General features: G+C 36.0%; 1 protein-coding gene across 1 annotated transcript in view; it reads right to left on the minus strand.

Annotated features, from left to right (window-relative positions):
- ABCC9 (ATP-binding cassette, sub-family C (CFTR/MRP), member 9) overlaps nucleotides 1-17,015 on the minus strand; it is a 145,992-nt gene extending 128,977 nt beyond the window's left edge. The window contains exons 1-6 of the mRNA XM_011969874.1: nucleotides 16,813-17,015; nucleotides 16,327-16,442; nucleotides 13,623-13,682; nucleotides 12,118-12,279; nucleotides 9,418-9,559; nucleotides 3,293-3,414 (exon numbers count right to left, since the gene is read on the minus strand). Coding sequence (XP_011825264.1) covers nucleotides 3,293-3,414; nucleotides 9,418-9,559; nucleotides 12,118-12,259 — 406 coding nt within the window. The 5' untranslated portion in view covers nucleotides 12,260-12,279; nucleotides 13,623-13,682; nucleotides 16,327-16,442; nucleotides 16,813-17,015. The remainder of the gene's footprint in view (nucleotides 1-3,292; nucleotides 3,415-9,417; nucleotides 9,560-12,117; nucleotides 12,280-13,622; nucleotides 13,683-16,326; nucleotides 16,443-16,812) is intronic.
- Nucleotides 17,016-19,049: the final 2,034 nt, after the last annotated feature.

The raw sequence follows: 19,049 nt of genomic DNA on the forward strand, positions 1-19,049 counted from the left end.
CAACATGGCACAAGTATACATATGTAACAAACCTGCACGTTATGCACATGTACCCTAGAACTTAAAGTATAATAATAATAAAAAATAAATTAAAAAAAAAAGAAATTGTAAACCTGATTCTAAACTGTATATAGAAACCCAAAAGAATTAGAATAGCCAAAGCAAACTTCGGAGAAAAACAAAGAAAATGCTGTGTGTCTTATAATTTATGACTTAAAGAACTCCAGAGCAAGAGAAAATGTTAGTGGCATAAAAATCTATGAACACATCCAAGAAACAGTAAATAGAGCAAAAACAGATTAAACAGTCATTTGATTTAATTTTTTTTACAGAAGCGCCAATGCAATCTTGTGAGAAACAGAAAGTCTATCCCACAAGTGGTGCTGGGACACATTGATAATCACTTGGAAAAAAAAGAAGAAGAACTTTGACACCTACCTTACACCATACACACGATTAATTTAAAATGAATCATAGTCCTAAAAATAAAAATGGAAACCATAAAACATCTGAAAGCAAACAGGAGAATAGGAGGAAAACATATTTAGAGGCAAGACAAAGATGTCTTAAGACACAGAAAGCAGTAACTTAGGACTAGAAGAAATGATAAATTATACTGTATCAAAGTTAAAAATCTTCTGCTCATTAAAAGACCATATTAAATAAATGAATATGTATGCCACAGACTAGAAGGAAAACATTCTCGAAACACGTAACTGATGACATACTAATATCTAGTACGTGCAAAATATTCCTACAACTCAATAATAAAAGTGCAACCCAATGAAACATGGGCAAAAGATATGAATAGCCACATCCCAAAGATTAAAAATGGCCAATAAACTCATCAAAAAGTGTTCAACATAATTAGCCATCAGATAAATGCAAATTAAAACCACAATGTGTTACCAGTAAACACCCACTAGCATGACTAAATTAGAAAGACCAAGATCACCAAATGATGAACATGTGGAACTGGAACTCCTACACCTTGTTAGTGAGTATAAAAAAACAATACAACCATTTTGGGAAAAGATGTCAGTTTCTTAAAATATGAACATTTACCCACTTATCCTATGACCCAGAGATTTCATTCTTAGGTATTTACCTAAGAGAAACAAATGCATATAGCCACAAAATACTTGTTAAGAATGTTGATAGCAGCTTTTATTCTCATGATGGCTAAAACCTGGAAATAGTACAGATGTCTATTAACAAGTGATTGAAAAACTATGATGATATAGTTATACAATGAAATACAGCAATTATAAGAACAAAATATTGATCTATACTACATCACTGATGAGCATCAAAAAATCATGCTTAGAAAAAGAAGCCTTACTTAAAAGTCTATACTGTGTCATTCAATTTACATGAAGTTTTAGAACAGGCAAACCTAATCCATGGTAGGAGTAAAAATCAGAACAGATATTGCCTCTATAAAGGTGAAATTGAGTATAAGAAAATTTGCATGGATGATAGTTATGTCATGGTAGGGTTATATAGGTACATACATTTAGCAAATTAAGATCTCTGTGTTTCACATATATGAATTTTGTCTCACAAAAAGATATGCATGAAGCATTCAGAGGTAATGCATACTGATGTCTACAACTTACCTTAAAATGCATCAAAACTAAGATGGAGAGAGGTATGAATAGAAGGACGAAAAGATGTAGATATGTGATAAAACAAAGAGAACAAATGTAATTTGAAGAATTCATGTGTTGGGTAAGTGGGAATTCACATGATTATTTCAACTTTCTGTACATTTGGTGATTTTCATAATGAAATGTTGAGACAAAATTACTAGCTTTGTGGTCTTAAAATCAGAAACTTCCCTAGGTTCAAATTTTTCTCTGTTAAAATAACAAGAAATATTATACTTTATCCCCGTGTCCTTCCAGCAATATGATCAAATTGTGCTGTCTTGCACCTACATAACAATAATAGGCCTCTTCCGATTGCATTTCCTTCAAAACATTATTAATACCTAAATTCCTTTCTAGTTATAACATTTTTTATTACCATCAACTTTTCAAAAATGTATATTTAGCTTATTAAATTCTCAGTTTTATATATTTTTTGCAGCTACCTGTTGGAAATTTCTTTTTTTCTTTTTTTTTTTTGGCATTTTCAGACTTCTGCAATAGTGTCTGCCTCCCATTTTGTACAAAAGACCTTCCTATTAAGATAATTCAAAATTTGACAGCCTTTTAAATTAATATGTAACCCTTTGTACCTTTTTTATTAGATTGCCTTTAACAATCATATAATGTGACACAACATAGAATAATCAGTATTTTTCATGCATCCATTTTCAATTTTAGTGTACTCAGGATGAATGAATAAAATACTGTGTATGTGTTTTCATTATTTCTTCTCCTAATTTCTATATCATTAGTCAACATCATTTTCATTATACAACAACCAAATAAAATGAGAAACAGTAAGCATCATTCACACAAACACATGATTCAAACTACAATTTCAGGAGGTTCATAGCCCATCTATGATCCTTGTTCCATACCTTTATCTCTTTAAGAAAGAAAGTATACTCCAAGGAATACAGTGACGGGTCAGAGTATTGAACATAACTAATATAGGTGAGTTACATAATTTTGACCCAAGGCAAAAATAAAATTAGGAATATTTTAGATAGCCTTTGATTTCCACAGAACAAGGAGGCAAGAGAGGCAAATAAAACAATTGTAGTCACAATGCAGGTGTGAAAGGCTATGATTTAAAGGCAGCTGCTCCTCAGGACAGCATACTCTTCATTATGCTATGACACATAGTCTGCTACATAGTAATTTTAGGAAAATGTGGCATTCCCACAGCATCAGCAAAAGGACATTGGGAAAATGTCCTTGGACTCCAAGCCAGAGGCAGAAACACCTGGAACTAGAGGAGATGACTTGTTCACAGGGCAGCATGGTGCAGCAGCTCCTCACAAGAGCTCTGATTCTTAAAATACAACTTCTATAAGCCAGAAGGCCAGCACATTCCCTCCACTTTCCTCCCCCGCTACATACAGACACACCACAGAGAGTGTTTATGGCAGAAGAAATGACCTGGGGGTATGGAATTTTCACAGCCTAGAGCAACTCAGCTTATCTTCAACCCCACATTTACTGGGCAGCTACAGGAGAATTAATCACTGTGGTTTTCCCATGCTTTCTACTCCCCACACACTCTGATAGTATTTACTCTGAGGAAAAAGAAAAACAACCTTTGGGGGAAAAAAAACAATAGCTCTTTAATGAGAAACAACAAAAGTGATCATACTTACCTAAAAGTAATTTAGGAAAATTTGATGTTTCGATATTATGATAATACACTATTGATGTTGTAGTGGCAACGAATCCCATCACGGCCGGCATAAAGAGGTGGAGGTGCCTTGATTCCCGTCGCCTACAAAGAACAGTACAAAGTCAATGCCTAAAACTGATGGTTCCAGATAACTTCCCATTTTTTCCCAATTTTTTCATAAGAACTCTCTCTTGGCAATAAGATGTTTAAAATACAGAATGCAATAGTAGTTTCCAAGATAATACATAAGGGAAGAATATATTGAAAGACATAGTTCTGCGGAAAGGATTTATCTTAACATGAAGGGTCAAGTAAACAATCAAACTATACCTTAAAATGCTTACAACAAAAGCAAATGTATAGCTACTCCTATACTGTAGGGCAGACCTGCTGAAATAATTTAACAACTAAAGCAAGTGAAAACAGTTAACTCAATCCGAACTCCAATGTGGGTGAAAAGTGTGTTTGTTCCTTTGACAGCACTCCCAACTTAATAGTCTTCAGTGATTTCTCCATTCTCATTAATTCAGTCAATGCATCTGTGATTGCTGGTCCAGATACTGTATTAGGTTCTTAGATGCAACAATGAAGAAAACAAAATGTAACATCTGTAGTCAAAGAAAAAATCTAGTATATTGAGGATACCAATAGCAAATAGGAAATTACAACACAGCTGAAGGGACAGTGTGAAAACACAGATTGCACGTCTGGGACAGAGAAAGCTTTGAGAAGGAAGTGACTTCCAAACTGACACTTTCAGAATGAGGAATGGCTACTCAGAAGAAGAAGAGAGGAAGACAGTTCCAGGCAGAGGGGCCAGTGTGTTCAAGGGTATTGCAAACAATTCAGCATGACTGCAAGGAGAATAGACTTCACTCTGAAGGCAACAGAGATCACCAGGCGAACCAGTGGTTCCAGACCACATGAGTATAGTGGACAGCCCTCAACTCCATTGGCATTAATAATGCCACAGAGTAAAACATTTTGTTTTTCTCAAATTACTTGAAGATATTAGTACATAAATGGTATAGAGAAGAGAGTGACTATACCACTTTCTCTGGGGGAAAGGAGAACACTGAGAAGGTCATTCCAGGAGAGGCATGGTTGACAATGGGAACTGAAATAGGAAAAAGAATCCACTGGTCAGGAAAAGGGTCATTTCAAAAAAGGAACAGAATGGGCAAGTACATAGAAGCATGAAACAATTCAACATGTTCAAAATTCCAAGTATTTTAATATTCTTGAAACGGAACGTTTAAGATAGAATGCCTCATAGAAGGCTTTGTATGCCATGGTAAGAGGCTGGCATCTCAACCCATGGAAAACTGAAACACTTGAATGGTAAGTGGTATAATCAGATTTGTTTTAAATGGATAACTCTAGCAATCATGTGGATAAGAAAGTTGGTTGATAATACATGAGTTTGTAGTGGAGGGAGTGAAATAGAAGGAAGAAAAGCAGTTAGGAAGCTATGGGTATAAAGTCGTGTGACAGATGATAAAGGTTTGACTTCAGCTTTGGCAGCAGTAACACGGAGGAAATAATACATTTGGAAAAAGATTGATTGTTAAAATGGGCAGGAGTTTACCAGCATTAGGGTATGAGGGTGATGGCAGTAGAGAAGTAGAAGATAATTCCTAGGGTGTCTGTGTGGATGGCTGTGTGACCAAATAAGATTTTAAGAGGATGAGCAGATTGGAAAGAGGAACTAATAAGTTTCACTAGACATTTATGGATTGTGAAGATGTCTAATAAGGAGGAAAATGGAATTGTAAGTGTCTGTAGAGATTTGGAACATGGTCAGTGATATAATTTGGAATCATTAATATAGACATGGTAATAAAAATGTGAGAGTAGTAGGGTAGCACTTAAAAACCACCTGCCATCTCCTGTAAATAGATCAAAATCATCAGAGGAAAAAATAGATAACTATTTTGTCAGCACAGAAATTAGGAAATGCTTCTAATATTCTCTGACTATTGAATCAGAGAAAGAATCCTGCTGAACGTGGTGGCTTACGCCTGTAATCCCTAAACTTAGCAAGGCTGAAGCGGGCGATCACTTGAGGCCAGGAGTTTGAGACCAACCTGGGCAACATGGTAAAACTCTATCTCTATTAAACATACAAAAATTAGCCCTGTGTGGTGCCACATGCCTATGCTCCCAGCTACTCAGGGGGCTGAGGCAGGAGGATTGTTTGGATACGAGAGGCAGACTTGGCAGTGAACCGAGATCACATGGCTGCACTCCAGCCTGGGCAACAGAGCAAGACTCTGTCTCAAAAAAAGAGGAAAGGAGAGGAAAGGAGAAGGGAGGGGAGGGGAGGGAGAAAGGAAAGAAGGAAGGATGGAGGGAAAGAAGGAAGGAAGGAAGGAAGGAAGAAAGGAAAGAAAAGAAGAAAAGAAAAGAAAAAGAAGAGAAGAGAAGAGGGAGGGAGGAAGGAAACCAAAATTCACTTACTAATATTATTTAGGAAATTTTAAAGTGAGAACACTCCCTATCCAATCCTGTAAAATGTGGTCACAACCATACTCATAAGAAAGTTTATAACCTTAAACAGGTTCAATAAGAAATAATTATAATAAATAAATTAAAAAGTCAACTTAAGATTTTAGAAAAAGAATGACAAACCATTATTAAGGGAAACAATAACAAAGAATACAGATAACAGCAGCTACAATAAAGTTTTGTACCTATTGTGGCACACCTTTATTAGGGATTTAACATGTCTTTTAACCATGCTAGTATTTTTATAAGATTGCTGTTATTTTGTTAGTTTGTGTTTACAAAGCTGCATAGGTTTTGAATAGTACTCCAATGCTATTTTTTTCCCTTCAGCTATGTTCTTTTCAGAGTATGAGTTGCAGACCTCAATGGCTTGGTAGGAGCGCGTATGTCCCATTACAGCAGAAAATCTTTAGTCAGAATGTTGGAAAGAAATTTTTTAAGTATTATATTGCGAAGGTCAAAGAAATCACTTCAAAAGAGAGAAAATGATAAAAGTAAAAACCTAATAAAAACACATTAATGAAGATTTTAATACACTGCTTTTAGAATTTGACAGATTAAATAGTACAAAAACAAGCAACATACAGAACTTCGGTAATACAATCAGTAAACGCAATAAAATTGTGTCTCCTACAAAGTGTATATATTACTTTCTAATACTCGCTAAATATTTATAAAATAATCAAGTATTTGACTATAATAAAAATGTTAATAAACTGCAAAGAGTAATCATTTTACAAACTACATGCTTTAATAATAAACCAATCAAATTAAGCAAAAGAGCAATCTGAAAAGGATTCCTAAACCTAGGAGAGTATCTAAACTGCAATCAAAGGTAGAAATATAAAGGAGAACAAAAGCCCGTGCAGAATAAAGGATGTTCCAAAAGAAAAATTACTAGCTTTAAATGTTTGTATTACTAAAAAACAAAACCAAATATTCTATTAAGAAAGCCTTTTGCATTGTTTTTCTAATTGTAATGAGCATTTGTCATATATTAAGTAAATAATTCATAAGGGTTTTACTTAAAAAAAGGAAAGATGGAATGATCAGCAGTGTCGTAAGTAATAATTACGATAAAGACAAAAGAGTCTCCATTAGTTGTCATTAATAACCACGAGGATTCTTACAGAAGCAGTTTCCAGAACAAGATGGGGCAAGAGAAAAAGCAAAACTAAATGTTTGGATTTAGATGTAACTAGACGATGACATTTTGAAACGCCTGGATAAAAAGGGTAAGGATAAGTCTATACCTAAAGAGTAGAAGAGCATAGCACAGAATCAAGGGTATATTTTTACCTGTTTTTAGGACCTCTTTTATCATGACCATTACAAATAAGTTTCTACCATTAGAATATATCATTATTATTATTCGTTCAGTCTGTGTTTTCTGAGGACCTGACTAAATCAACCAGAGGAGTTCTCCTTTGTCCACATGATGTCAAGTTCCAAAAAAATATTGGATGATCTATCTTCTACTTTATACATACACACATAAACAGATACAGTAGCCTAAACGCTAAAGAGATTAAAAAATTAAGCCTAGAATTGGCTATGCTAGAATAAACATACCAGAATTTTAAACAGTTACCAATAAGATAATATCCAATTAAGCTTCTAAATGCCTGGAGGGATGGCATCTATTAGAGTCTCTAATTTTTCTTAAGACACCCAGATATCTGCAAAAAATCCTTATAAAACATTACAAAATAGTTGGTTCCATGACAAAAGCTTAGGAGCTTCATTCCTTGTTAATTGCAACAGAAAACATAAACAGATGTCAGGGAGGTTCCCGTCCGATAAGAAGAAAATAAATTTTAGAATTTTCCTATCAAAAAATTTAAAGGCCTTCTAATATTAATTCCTCAATGAAAGGTACACCATTTAGCATAATTTGATAATCAAAAATTTCCTATTCTTGAGTTTATTTTGTTACTGTATAAGAAAAATATTTTCACCAGATTATGTTCAAGTTTATAAATATAATTCATTATATTTTAACTGCCTAATACTATTATTAGTATAACCTAATGTTATTCTTATTTTATAAAAATAACAAAATTCCTTTAAAAATATGAATTTTCAAAACTATAAAACCCTGGAAGACAACCTAGGCAATACCATTCAGGACATAGGTATGCACAAAGATTCCATGACAAAGATGCCAAAAACAATCGCAACAAAAGCAAAAATTGACAAATGGGATCTAATTAAACTAAAGAGCTCCTGCACAGCAAAAGAAACTATCAACAGAGTAAAAAGACAAATGGGAGAAATGGTTTGCAAACTATGCATCCAACAAAGATGTAATATCCAGCATCTATAAGGAACTAAATAAATTTACAAGAAAAAAACAAACAACAACATATAAAAGTGGGCAAAGGACATGAACAGACACTTTTCAAAAGAAGACACATACGTGGCCAACAATCATATGAAAACAAAGCTCAACATCATTGATCATTAGAGAAATGCAAATAAAAATCACAATGAGATACCATCTCACACCAGTCAAATGGCGACAATTAAGAAGTCAAAAAATAACAGATGTTGGTGAGATTGTGGAGAAAATGGAATACTTATACACTGTTTGTTGGAATGCAAATTAGGTTAGCCATTGTAGAAGACAGTGAGATGATTCCTCAAAGACCAAAAAACAAAAATACCATTTGATCCAGCAATCTCATTATTGGGTAATGGGACTATAAATCATTCTATTATAAAGACACATACATGCGTGCATATGTTCATTGCAGCACTATTCAAAATAGCAAAGGCATGGAATCAACCTAAAAGTCCATCAGTGATAGACTGCATAAAGAAAATGTGGTACGTATACACTATGGAATACTATGCAGCCAGAAAAAATCGACAACATCATATCCTTTGCAGGGACATGGATGGAGCTGGAGGCCATTATTCTTAGCAAACTAACACAGTAACAGAAAACCAAATGCCACATGTTCTCACTTATAAGTGGGAGCTAAATGATGAGAACACATGGACACAGGGAAACAACACACACTGGGGCTTTTTGGAGAGTGGAGGGTGGGGGGATGGAGAGGATCAGGAAAAACAACTAATGGGTACTAGGATTAATACCTGGGTGATGAAATAATCTGTACAACAAGCCTCTGTGATGCAAGTTTACCTGTATAATAAACATGCACTTGTACCCCTGAACTTAAAATAAAAGTTTAAAAAAATGGATTTTATTACAAATCTTGATTTTAAAACAGTTTGTGCTTTGCATCAATTTATAGCTCTATCCTCACTGATTCTCAGACTCATTCATCCTGACTCATCTATCTTTGCTTCTTTAAAAAATAAATGGAAACATCTGAGAAATGATTAATATATTAACATAAGTATAAAGCTATTAGACCTGCGTGTAAATGTAGACAATCTTTCAATTTATACCTATTTTTAACATTAAAAAGTTCAAAAAGACCTAAGAACTTCCTGCAAGAGCTACATGGATCAGAGAGCAAAAAATATAAAGCATATGTATGAGCACAAGTTACAAAGACGTGAACTTGTGTAATCAATATACCCGCTGGTATACTGCAGTGGTATTATTAAAGTTAGATCACTTACGAGTCTGAAACAATGCCTTCTGCTATTTCACAGACATGCACAAACAGGAGAGCGAATGTAAGAATCCATCTCAGGTTATGTCCCGGAAAATGAAGCCATGTGTTGTGGTGAATTTGTACTTTTGAGCTTTGGCTCCCCCACCCTGGAAAAAAGAGAAAATTAAAAAAAAAAAAGACATAAACCAAAGGCTCCACTGTAATAAAAATAATTTAAATTATGGTAAGCTTTAAGGGGAGGTCCTGAAACCTTAATACTTTCTAGAGTAGCAACGGAAATCCTAGTCTATTTTTGTTGTTAATAAAATTTACAATTAACCTTTACAAGACTACCAAGGCTAACACATCAACATTTGTGGCATTACTCAGGAATAATACCAACTCTGGATGACAACATGGTTCTACCTCATGCTAATCGGAAGCTCTTCCTGACAGCTTTCTGATTAATTCAAAAGGAAATAACTTGATGATAATACATGAAATTTACTGTAGAAAATCTTTGAAGACATGAAATCTACAAGGGGACAAATCAAGGAAAGACATACTTGGTTACAAAATACGGTACTCATTAGTTGAGTCAACTCTTAATCATATGCACATCATATGAGAAAAATTGTTATGTATGACTAGCCAGGCACTGTTATTAACAAGCAGTACTGATACTTTTCTCAAAGAAAGCTAAAGTTCTTGATGGTGAGCTTTTAAGCAGGCTCAAAACCATTATAGGTCCACCCTTAGCTTGCCACTGAAGAAAACAATTCAAGATTGTATGTTAGTAAAATTCTGATGGTTTCCTCCCTAAACTACTCTATAGTTTAGTTACTATGTAGAGTAATACTAGTTCATATGTGGTGTACTAGGGGGCCCCACTTTTGTCTCCTTTTGTCCCCTTTTTTTCTCATTTTTTGACTATAGAAAAAAAGCCCCACCTACTTCAAGAATGAATGGGGGTTTGTGCTTGAAATATTGCAGGAAAGAATTTCTGTAGGGGCAACAGATGCCCCTTTGATTTGAAATGAATATTCATGTCTTAGTTGTTTTCAATTTATTCATCAATGGAAGGTTAGTTATATTTAATATATTCTACTAGAACTTATGCTGTAAACTCCCATAGGCAAGTTCTATGTCTTTTTTTTTGCAACCTTATGATTTTCCTAGTACCTGATAGTTTTTTAAGATTGATTTGTGATCCCTCACTAATTCAAGTAGCCAATGTCATAAATAAAAAGTCTGAATTTTTTCTATTTCCCTTTAACAATGTCCCCTCCAATTCTATTCTATTCAAATACACTGGTGCCAGCCTCTGTGCTGGATGCTAGGGATACAGAATGGAATGTCACTGTTCTTGCTCTCAAAAAGTTAACCAGATGTCAATAATTGGGGAATTATTAATTGTGGAATTACAGTTAAAAAATCCATTTTTCTACTTTTGGACAAAGGGTATTCTTCATGACCTACAAATAATACTACATAAACAACGACTGATGTTTCTACATATGGCCACTCTGGTCTCAATATATTTAGCATCTGTACATTTGTTTAATGTAACTATGTACCAAGAGTTATGTTGTCCTGTGTATATATCATATGATGAGTTCTTTAATCCCTCTTAGAATAATGCCAAGCACATAGTATCCTCTCAATTGATATTTGTTAAATGAATAAATAAAAGCATATGAATGATTTTCAAACATTCCCTTAAAGCAGATAATTAAAATTTGCTAGTTTTCTTAAGAAAATGCATCTGAAAACTTTTTCACTTATTTAATTGGAAAAACATCACGCATGAAAAAATTAAGCACAATTAACTCAAAATAGTGGTTGCCTCTGTGAAAAGATAGGAACATAGGATATGGAAAGAGTAACAAGACCAGAAAATGGTGTGCAGAGACAGGCCCTTTCATTCTTACTTCTATATTCTTTAGGTGAGCGTTGGTAGGCTCAAAGGATTTTTATTCTATTAATCTCCATCATTTTATGTATCAAAATACTTCATAATTTTTAAAAAGTTAAAGAGTCTGTTTGGGTAAGTTATACAAATTATTCATAATTGCCCTTAATTATCAGATTTTGTACATATGTAAACTGTAAAATAAGACAAAACTGTATTATTAACTTCTTTCCAAATACTTTGTGAATGTCCTCTTTCTACATAAAACACAACCTCATCACTGCCACTGTAACTTGCATGCTTGGCATCTTCCAATTCCCCAAACATGTCACTCATTCTCTTCCCCACCACCTCCAAAGAGTGAGTTGTTTCAGCAGGTTAATTTGTTCCTGTACTTGTAAACAGACTTACAATGTGGCATAGTCATTTCTCATGACTTTAACACATCTGCCCCCTGGACTATTCCCTGAAAGCAAGTACTCTTTCATTCATTTTCCATTCCCTTTACCTAACCCAAAGGAAGTGCTCAACTAATGCTGTAAATCTATCTCATGTATTTCTCTCTCCTTCTTTTTAAAAAACTGCTGCTGCTACCTGAAGGCCATTCCTAAGCAAGCATGTGACCTCAATTTCACCTATGGAAGATCACCTGTCAAAAATTTATGTTTGAAAAACACAAAATACTTGCTTGTTCATTTCTCACAGCCATCAGCTTCCATGTTAGAGAAATTAAGTCAACATTATCCCAAATCTCAGCCATTAGTGAGATATATAAACATCACGTGGTATAACATAGGACATTAGATTACTTACCAATAAACAATATTGGAAAAGTGATAAACAACAGAAAGACATGTGGGACTAGGTTGAGGGCATCCACAAAGCAGGAATTTTGTAATACACCATCATTAATATTATATGAAGAAATGTTGTTACCACAAAATGAAAGGCTCATTTCTTCTTATATGGTTTACTCTAAAAGGGAGAGAAATGAGAAAGAAAAATCCCCTTATTAGTAAACTCGTGTTCATAAAATTATAGCCTTGAATAGGAGGCCATATCATAAAATCAATCCCTTTTATTTTGATAGCTGAGGAAATAAGAAACTGTGCCAAAGCAACTTGAAGGTTTCTTATAAACGCCTTATACGTCCTATGAGATCTTCTTTTCCATAGCTTTTACTTCCAGAGAAAAATGCTTTCATGTGGAAAATGTTTATAATTAATGTCTACCTATAGTAGTACCTCAAATGAGTATCTGACTAAAATGCTTTCAAAGAACAAGAATGGTCTATATTAAGAAAAAGAAGGAAAAAAATTGAACCAATGACTAAAAAGTCAAAATGATATAATTTCAAATATTTTCCCATACTCACTGAAAATGTACTAATAAACAACTAAAGTTGTTCAGTAAACTGTGACAGAGTTTCCTGAAACATTTCACTAGTTGTGGGAAATACTAATATACAGAGAACAGTATATGCCTGCAGTAATGGCTAAGAGTAATCGGTCTTTCCCTGAAGAATACTAAAAATCAAATGCTCAAGATGAATTAAACCTAACTCAAATGACAAGTCAATGAAACTACTCAGATTCCATAGTTAGAATATTCTCACATGAAATACACTCTACTCAAGTTTGAAACGCAGAATGTCTTTTAATTGGAAATTGGTACTCCATGAGTAGAAGTAGATGAGTTTAGAGAGGAAACAGAGGACAAGGTCACACCGTGCTTTGTAAGTCATTGTCAGGATTGTGGCTTCTACTCTTAGTGAAGTGGGCCACTGGGGTTTCTGGGGCAGAGGAGTGACATGCTCTCACTTACATGTTAAATGGTTCTCTATTATTGCTGTGCTGAAACAGATGGGAGATGAGCAAAGGTCTGCTCCATCAAAATACTGCTGTGAAATTCCAGGAAAAGCTTTAACATTCTGAAAACTTATTTTATAATGCCTACTACTTATTTAAATTCTGGGCACTTTGCATATCTTAAATCCTCAGAACAACCTTGTAACACTAGTGGTGTTATTCATCTTTTACAGTGGAGGATACTGAGGTCCAGATAAGTTCAGTAACTTGCCAACCAGTAGAGCAGCCAAGCCCACACCCAAATGTCTGACTTATAAACTATTTCTTTCCACTGTATTACACAACCTCCAACCTGTTTTTTGAAGAAAGTATCGTATCTATTCTTTAAACCAAGAAGCAATTTAAGATTTTAACCTCACTAGACCTCGTTTCCTTTCTATATTTATGTCACACTGGATTCTGAGTTGCATTACTAAAGGCCGGCAAAATTTTTCTTAACTAGCATAGTACCTTTTCTTTCTTTCCTTTCATTGATAATTGATTTAGCAATGGTTACAAACAATACTTTCCCTAGGAAAAACAGAGTGTTATACAGAAAAGGTTGTCAACGGTAGGTAAATTATTAGAGAAATCAAATTTCAAGCAAAGGTTTTATAAAGCATTATATGAATACCTCAGCTAAAGAGTCTGTGTATTTACAATCTTAAATACTTATACAGAATGCCTCTCACATGTTGTTCCTGATAAGCTCTTTTTATAATAAATAATTGATATGCTCCCTAGTTGAGTCTGTCCTCCATCTTTTTTTTAAAAAAAGTTGTATTTTTAAAACCTCAAGGTTAAGTTATACACTTGGTGAATTCTTACAAGCTAGTAAGGTTTTAATCTGGATAAAAGAATAAAAGGGACTTGAAGTTTTTAAACAACAGCAAAATGGAAGTTATGAATTTATAGGTGTATGTTAGGTATATTTCTGGCAAAGACAGACAAAAACAAAACTAAAAACTAATAGCTAGTAATGAAATTTTTTAGACTACTTCCTTTATTTAGTAGAAATGATAAAAAGGAAACTTAAAGCCTACTCTTAATTGAAAGACATATATAAACTTTCCTTGCACAAACTAGAAAATAATGTTTACTTTAGCAACTTTTATAACATTATCCAAAATTATAATATTCCAGTTGGCCACATTTATAAACTAGTATCATTGAGGTCGATGCTAAAGTGTAACCTGCAGCTTTGCAAATTACACCCTTCATTAGCTATAAGCATTGCTTGTTTGATGTTTAATCAATCCTGAAATCTACCAATTAAATCGCCTTTGGATAAATGTTGTGTGTAACTGGAAAGAAAATCTCAGAAAAGTACAATCACCTGAAAAATTTAAGAATATTTTCAGACATACACTAGATATCTGGAACTCTATGCCATTAACTAATTAACTGTAAAAACACTTACTGATGCTAACCACGCGCTAGTTACTAGGAATCCAATGGTGCATGTCAGAAACAGTGCCTGTAGTTTTAGAATATATAAATCAGATTATAGTAGTCTCAGTAGCTGTGGGTATATTGTAGGGGTATATGATCTAAAAGATAGGAAAATAGGCAATGATATAATCATACAAAGGTGTAAACTTGAAGTTGGTAAAGTAAACGCTTTAGAATGATTTTTCTGTCTGCCATAAACTCTAACTTCACATTTCCGGCCAGCTCTGAACCTGTCCATTACCTTGCCGCAGGTCTCCTTTCACCTTTTCATTTGACTGCTCCTTTATCCTTTCCCTTTAACCCGTAGTCTCCTTATCCAACATCCAGAGTCCGTATGGCACATTCTAACAGCCATCCTCCATTACAACCCAACATGGACAAAAAGAGGGAGGCAGTAAACTTATTGCTGATATATTGATAATTATTATGTTTATCAAAGGCATTTTATTCAATCCACGTTTCTAATCCTGAAATTTCCACCTGTCATTTAATGTTTCCCTCCCAGACACCAGGTTCAACTGGGAATGTTTGGGGAAGGGTATAAATCGCTGTTCTTGATGGCTAAACTCCATCACCTGACATCCTTCAGCTCCACCCCTTCTGGAGTTGTTTAGATTCAGCTGAGCACTGATGGAGGCCCAAGCATCAAGGAGGGAGAGAGAAGGGAGGGCAGACAGGGAGATATAATGTTTTCCTTTCCAGAAGCATAAGCCATTGAAATGTGTTCAGTTGCTTATGAGAGTTGATAGAGTTGGAGAACTTGACTGAATAAACTTTAAAAACAAAGATCGAAGTGAAATTTTGCTTCTAATGTATGTCTGTGGAGCAGAAAACATAAAATGGAAATACTCTTAATTATCTAACTTACGATTTCATGGCAAGAATCGCACCCTCAGTGTTCTTATTCCTTGAAATTCATTATATGAAATTCCACACATCTAGGACATATACATTTTGGATTTAGTTGGTGAATGTAATACCTGACCTATCCAGTCTGTTGGTTCCTCTGTAAGAGAGGAACAGTAGTTGTCTGATTTAATTCTAAAAACACATTTAAGTGTTGAGGCATATAAGATACACCATTTATTTTGGCCAGCCCTATCCTTTGGAAATGGACTACAAGTAAAGCAAGTGAAAACTTGCCTTCCTTCCTATTCACCTAACTGAAAGCATTAGTTCTGGTCGAATAGCAATTGCAGAGAGCTTAAAATGCTGGAAACACCTAGAGAAAACATGCTAAACTTAAATAAAAGTTTTCATTCTTACATATAAAAGGATTCATTCTTTAATCGTTTAGAGATTAACCAAATTATGTTATAAAAGAGAAACAGGACATTTTAAAGAACTTAGGGCTTTATCATCATCTAGAGCATTTTCAGGATAGACGTCGCTCGCAAAAACAAATGCTGTAATCACTTCTTTGAAGCTATTCAGTCCCTAGTTCATGAAATAAGAACTAGAGAATGTACAGCTAGTTAGCTAGCTACCATGGCTATAACTATGACAGACCCAAGTAGGAAAATCACTGCAAAAATCACCACTGACTTCTGATTTAGTGTCTGATCTGAACCCACCCAATTACTCTTCAGTGGCTGTGAAGTCCCATCCCACACCAAAAGAAATGTTGAAATTACTCAGTAGGTATTCCTTAGACAGATACTGCAATGGGATTTTTTTTTAAAAAAAAATCCCAAACTAAACAAATAAAGTAAAAAATAAATACCTCGGGCAATAGCTTCACGCTGCTTCAAATCCCTGCCGGTGCACTTGAGCTACCTTCAAAACACCGACTTCCTACACTGTCTTAAGATGTAAATTTCAAACCCGGACGCAGAACTCCTAAAAAAAGCAAAGAGCAACAAAAATTAAGCAGATAGAAAACTAATTCTTGAACAAGACAAGAATTGTATACAAGAAAGGCGGCAATAATAACTCCTAATAATAACTTCTTTCACTGTTTCCAGTTGATTTGAGTAGGAGCCCGCAGTTTTGAAGTAAAACTGGAAACCTGATCCCCACTCCTTCACTTCTCCAGCCGGGCCTCTTCCCTTAATTCTAGAAATAGCGATCGCGAAAGCTAAGTGCCGAGAGAGTGCGAGAGTGCGAGGGCGTTTTTGGGTAGCAGAAATGTTAGCTCAAAATCGACAGCTTACAGTTATTCCTAAAAATGTTTAAATGGCATTCATGTAAAAGACACGGATTCACTTACTCCGATGACAGTTTTCCTCCCCTAGGCGAAGCACGCAGTGCGCCGGAGCGGATTATTTTTAGGGTGGTGGGAGACCAGCTGCTGCCTCCTATCGAGTTTCCAAATTGCACAAATTGCTCTGGGCCGGGGCGGACACCGCGACTGTGAGGCAGGAAACTGGGCAGAAGCCCCGCGCGCAGCGCCTGGGGCCGGAGACCCTCCCCATCCCTGCTCTGCTCAGCTTTGACTTGGGGCGCGCGCTACGCCGCGATTTTACAAACTCAAGTAATAGGCGTCCCCTAAACTTCATTAGACACTGAAAGTTGGAATATGATTCCATGATTCTCCGGAGTCGGGCTTTCAAACGTCAAAACGCTCAAGGTATTCTTGTTTCTTTGTTTCGTTTTTTTTTTTTTTTTTGGTTTTGTTTTGTTTTGTTTTTCCATGCTGTGTAAGCACACTTTTATTAGCCACGTAAGGAAGCGGATTTGGGGGTTTCGCTGCTTCCCCCTGAACGGATCCGGGAAATGAAGGGCTCATTCTAGATAGAGGCACCCACTGCTGGGATATGAATACACGAATGTCTCACAGGAGCAAGGCTGGTTCAAGTCTAATTTTCCACTTTTCCCCGGCGACATAGAAAACTTGGTTTCTCTGGTGGACCAGCCGCCGCGCTATCGAATGGCGACCCTTGCCCACGGTCCCCGAAAGTGAGACGCTGGTTCCCATGGACTGCACAAACAGTCACCCTCTTCTCCTGTTTCCAACCAGAGACGTAATTAACTCTCGAGATAACGTGTTTATATTACGATCACCCCACAACCACTCCCCCGCAAAACACAAGCCGTGAATTTTGTCCCCGACAACTCTCTTTAATTAACACTGGATTTTCTCAAGAGCCAGTTTTGAGTCAGCTTGAGATAAGCATTGTTTTCAGGAACTGTCCTATTCTAATAACGGATGGTCAGCCGGGCAGACAGCTGCCCCCGAGGCTCCGCGTGCCGTCCTCAAGGGGCGCCGCTGCAGGACTGCGGGGTGCTGGCGCTGGTTCCCAGATCTGAACTCTAAACACCGGTGGCCTCCTGGCCTCTGCGACGTAGTGGGCGCAGGCCGACTCCAGCCCTGCCAATCCCAGGGGATTTCTCCGCGGGCGCCCCACTCTTGGGAAGTCGCTGCGTTTCCGGGTGAGTGCCTGGCCTGCGCCAGCGGCTGGGACTTGAACTCTCGGCCGCTAGGGATCTGCGAGGCCACATGGGGCCGAAACCTGGAAGGGTCCGAAGACTCCGTTCCTGTGGCCTTTGAACGCTTGACAACTGTACCCGGGAGCTGTCTGCAGCGGCGCAGGGAAATTAGAGTGCGCACTTCAACAGTGAGGATCCTGGTACTATGGATGGAGCCCAGGGAGACCGGGTGAGCAAGCTGGACGCGGAGCCACAGGCTCCCCAGGGCGTCCGCGGAGAGACAACTGGAAATAGGGGGTGCCGATAATCCCAAGATGAAAACTCTGAGTGTGACTACACAAAATGAATTTTACCTGGGGATTTAAAAAGACTATTACAATTCATTAAGGTCATTTACAATGATGTTTAAAAATCACGCTTATTGTAGAAACTTTGGAAGATGTGAAAGTGTACAGAGGAGATTAAGGAGCCCCCCACAGATATACCTGTGCACATACACCCATAAAACTACTGAAAACATTTTTGTAATGTTTTAACAAACACAGGCGGTATGGTGCATTGATTAAGAGTGTGGACTAGGAAGGCAGCCTGCTTGATATCACATCCTGCTAGTTAGTTCAGTGACTGAATAAATCGCATAAACCCCCTGTGTATCAGCTTCCTCTTCTGTTTAATGGGACAATAAAGGTAAATAATTTAAATAAATATAGAATAATTTTTAAAATAATTTAAATGGCTATATAATATTCCATTGAAAGGCTATACCATAAATTCATTTTCCCATTGTTTGACATGTATTTGCCCAATTTTACTAATATCTGTGATCATATGATGCCTTTTTTTTACAAACTCTTTCTCTTTCTAACAAGTAATTTTTTAAGATAAATTATCTGAAAAATAATTACAGGACCAAAAGTGGTAGATATTTTTAAGGCTGTCAATACAGAATGCAAAATCACCGGTGTATAAAGTTCGCATTAAGTTCCACAAATTGTATGAGATGATCAATTACACTTACACTCAAACCAGTGTTGAATATTGCTATTTTTTATTTAAAAAAAAAATTTTGGCCGGACG

The sequence above is a fragment of the Mandrillus leucophaeus genome, unplaced genomic scaffold (assembly GCF_000951045.1).
Source record: "Mandrillus leucophaeus isolate KB7577 unplaced genomic scaffold, Mleu.le_1.0 Scaffold918, whole genome shotgun sequence".
Classification (NCBI taxonomy): Eukaryota; Metazoa; Chordata; class Mammalia; order Primates; family Cercopithecidae; genus Mandrillus; species Mandrillus leucophaeus.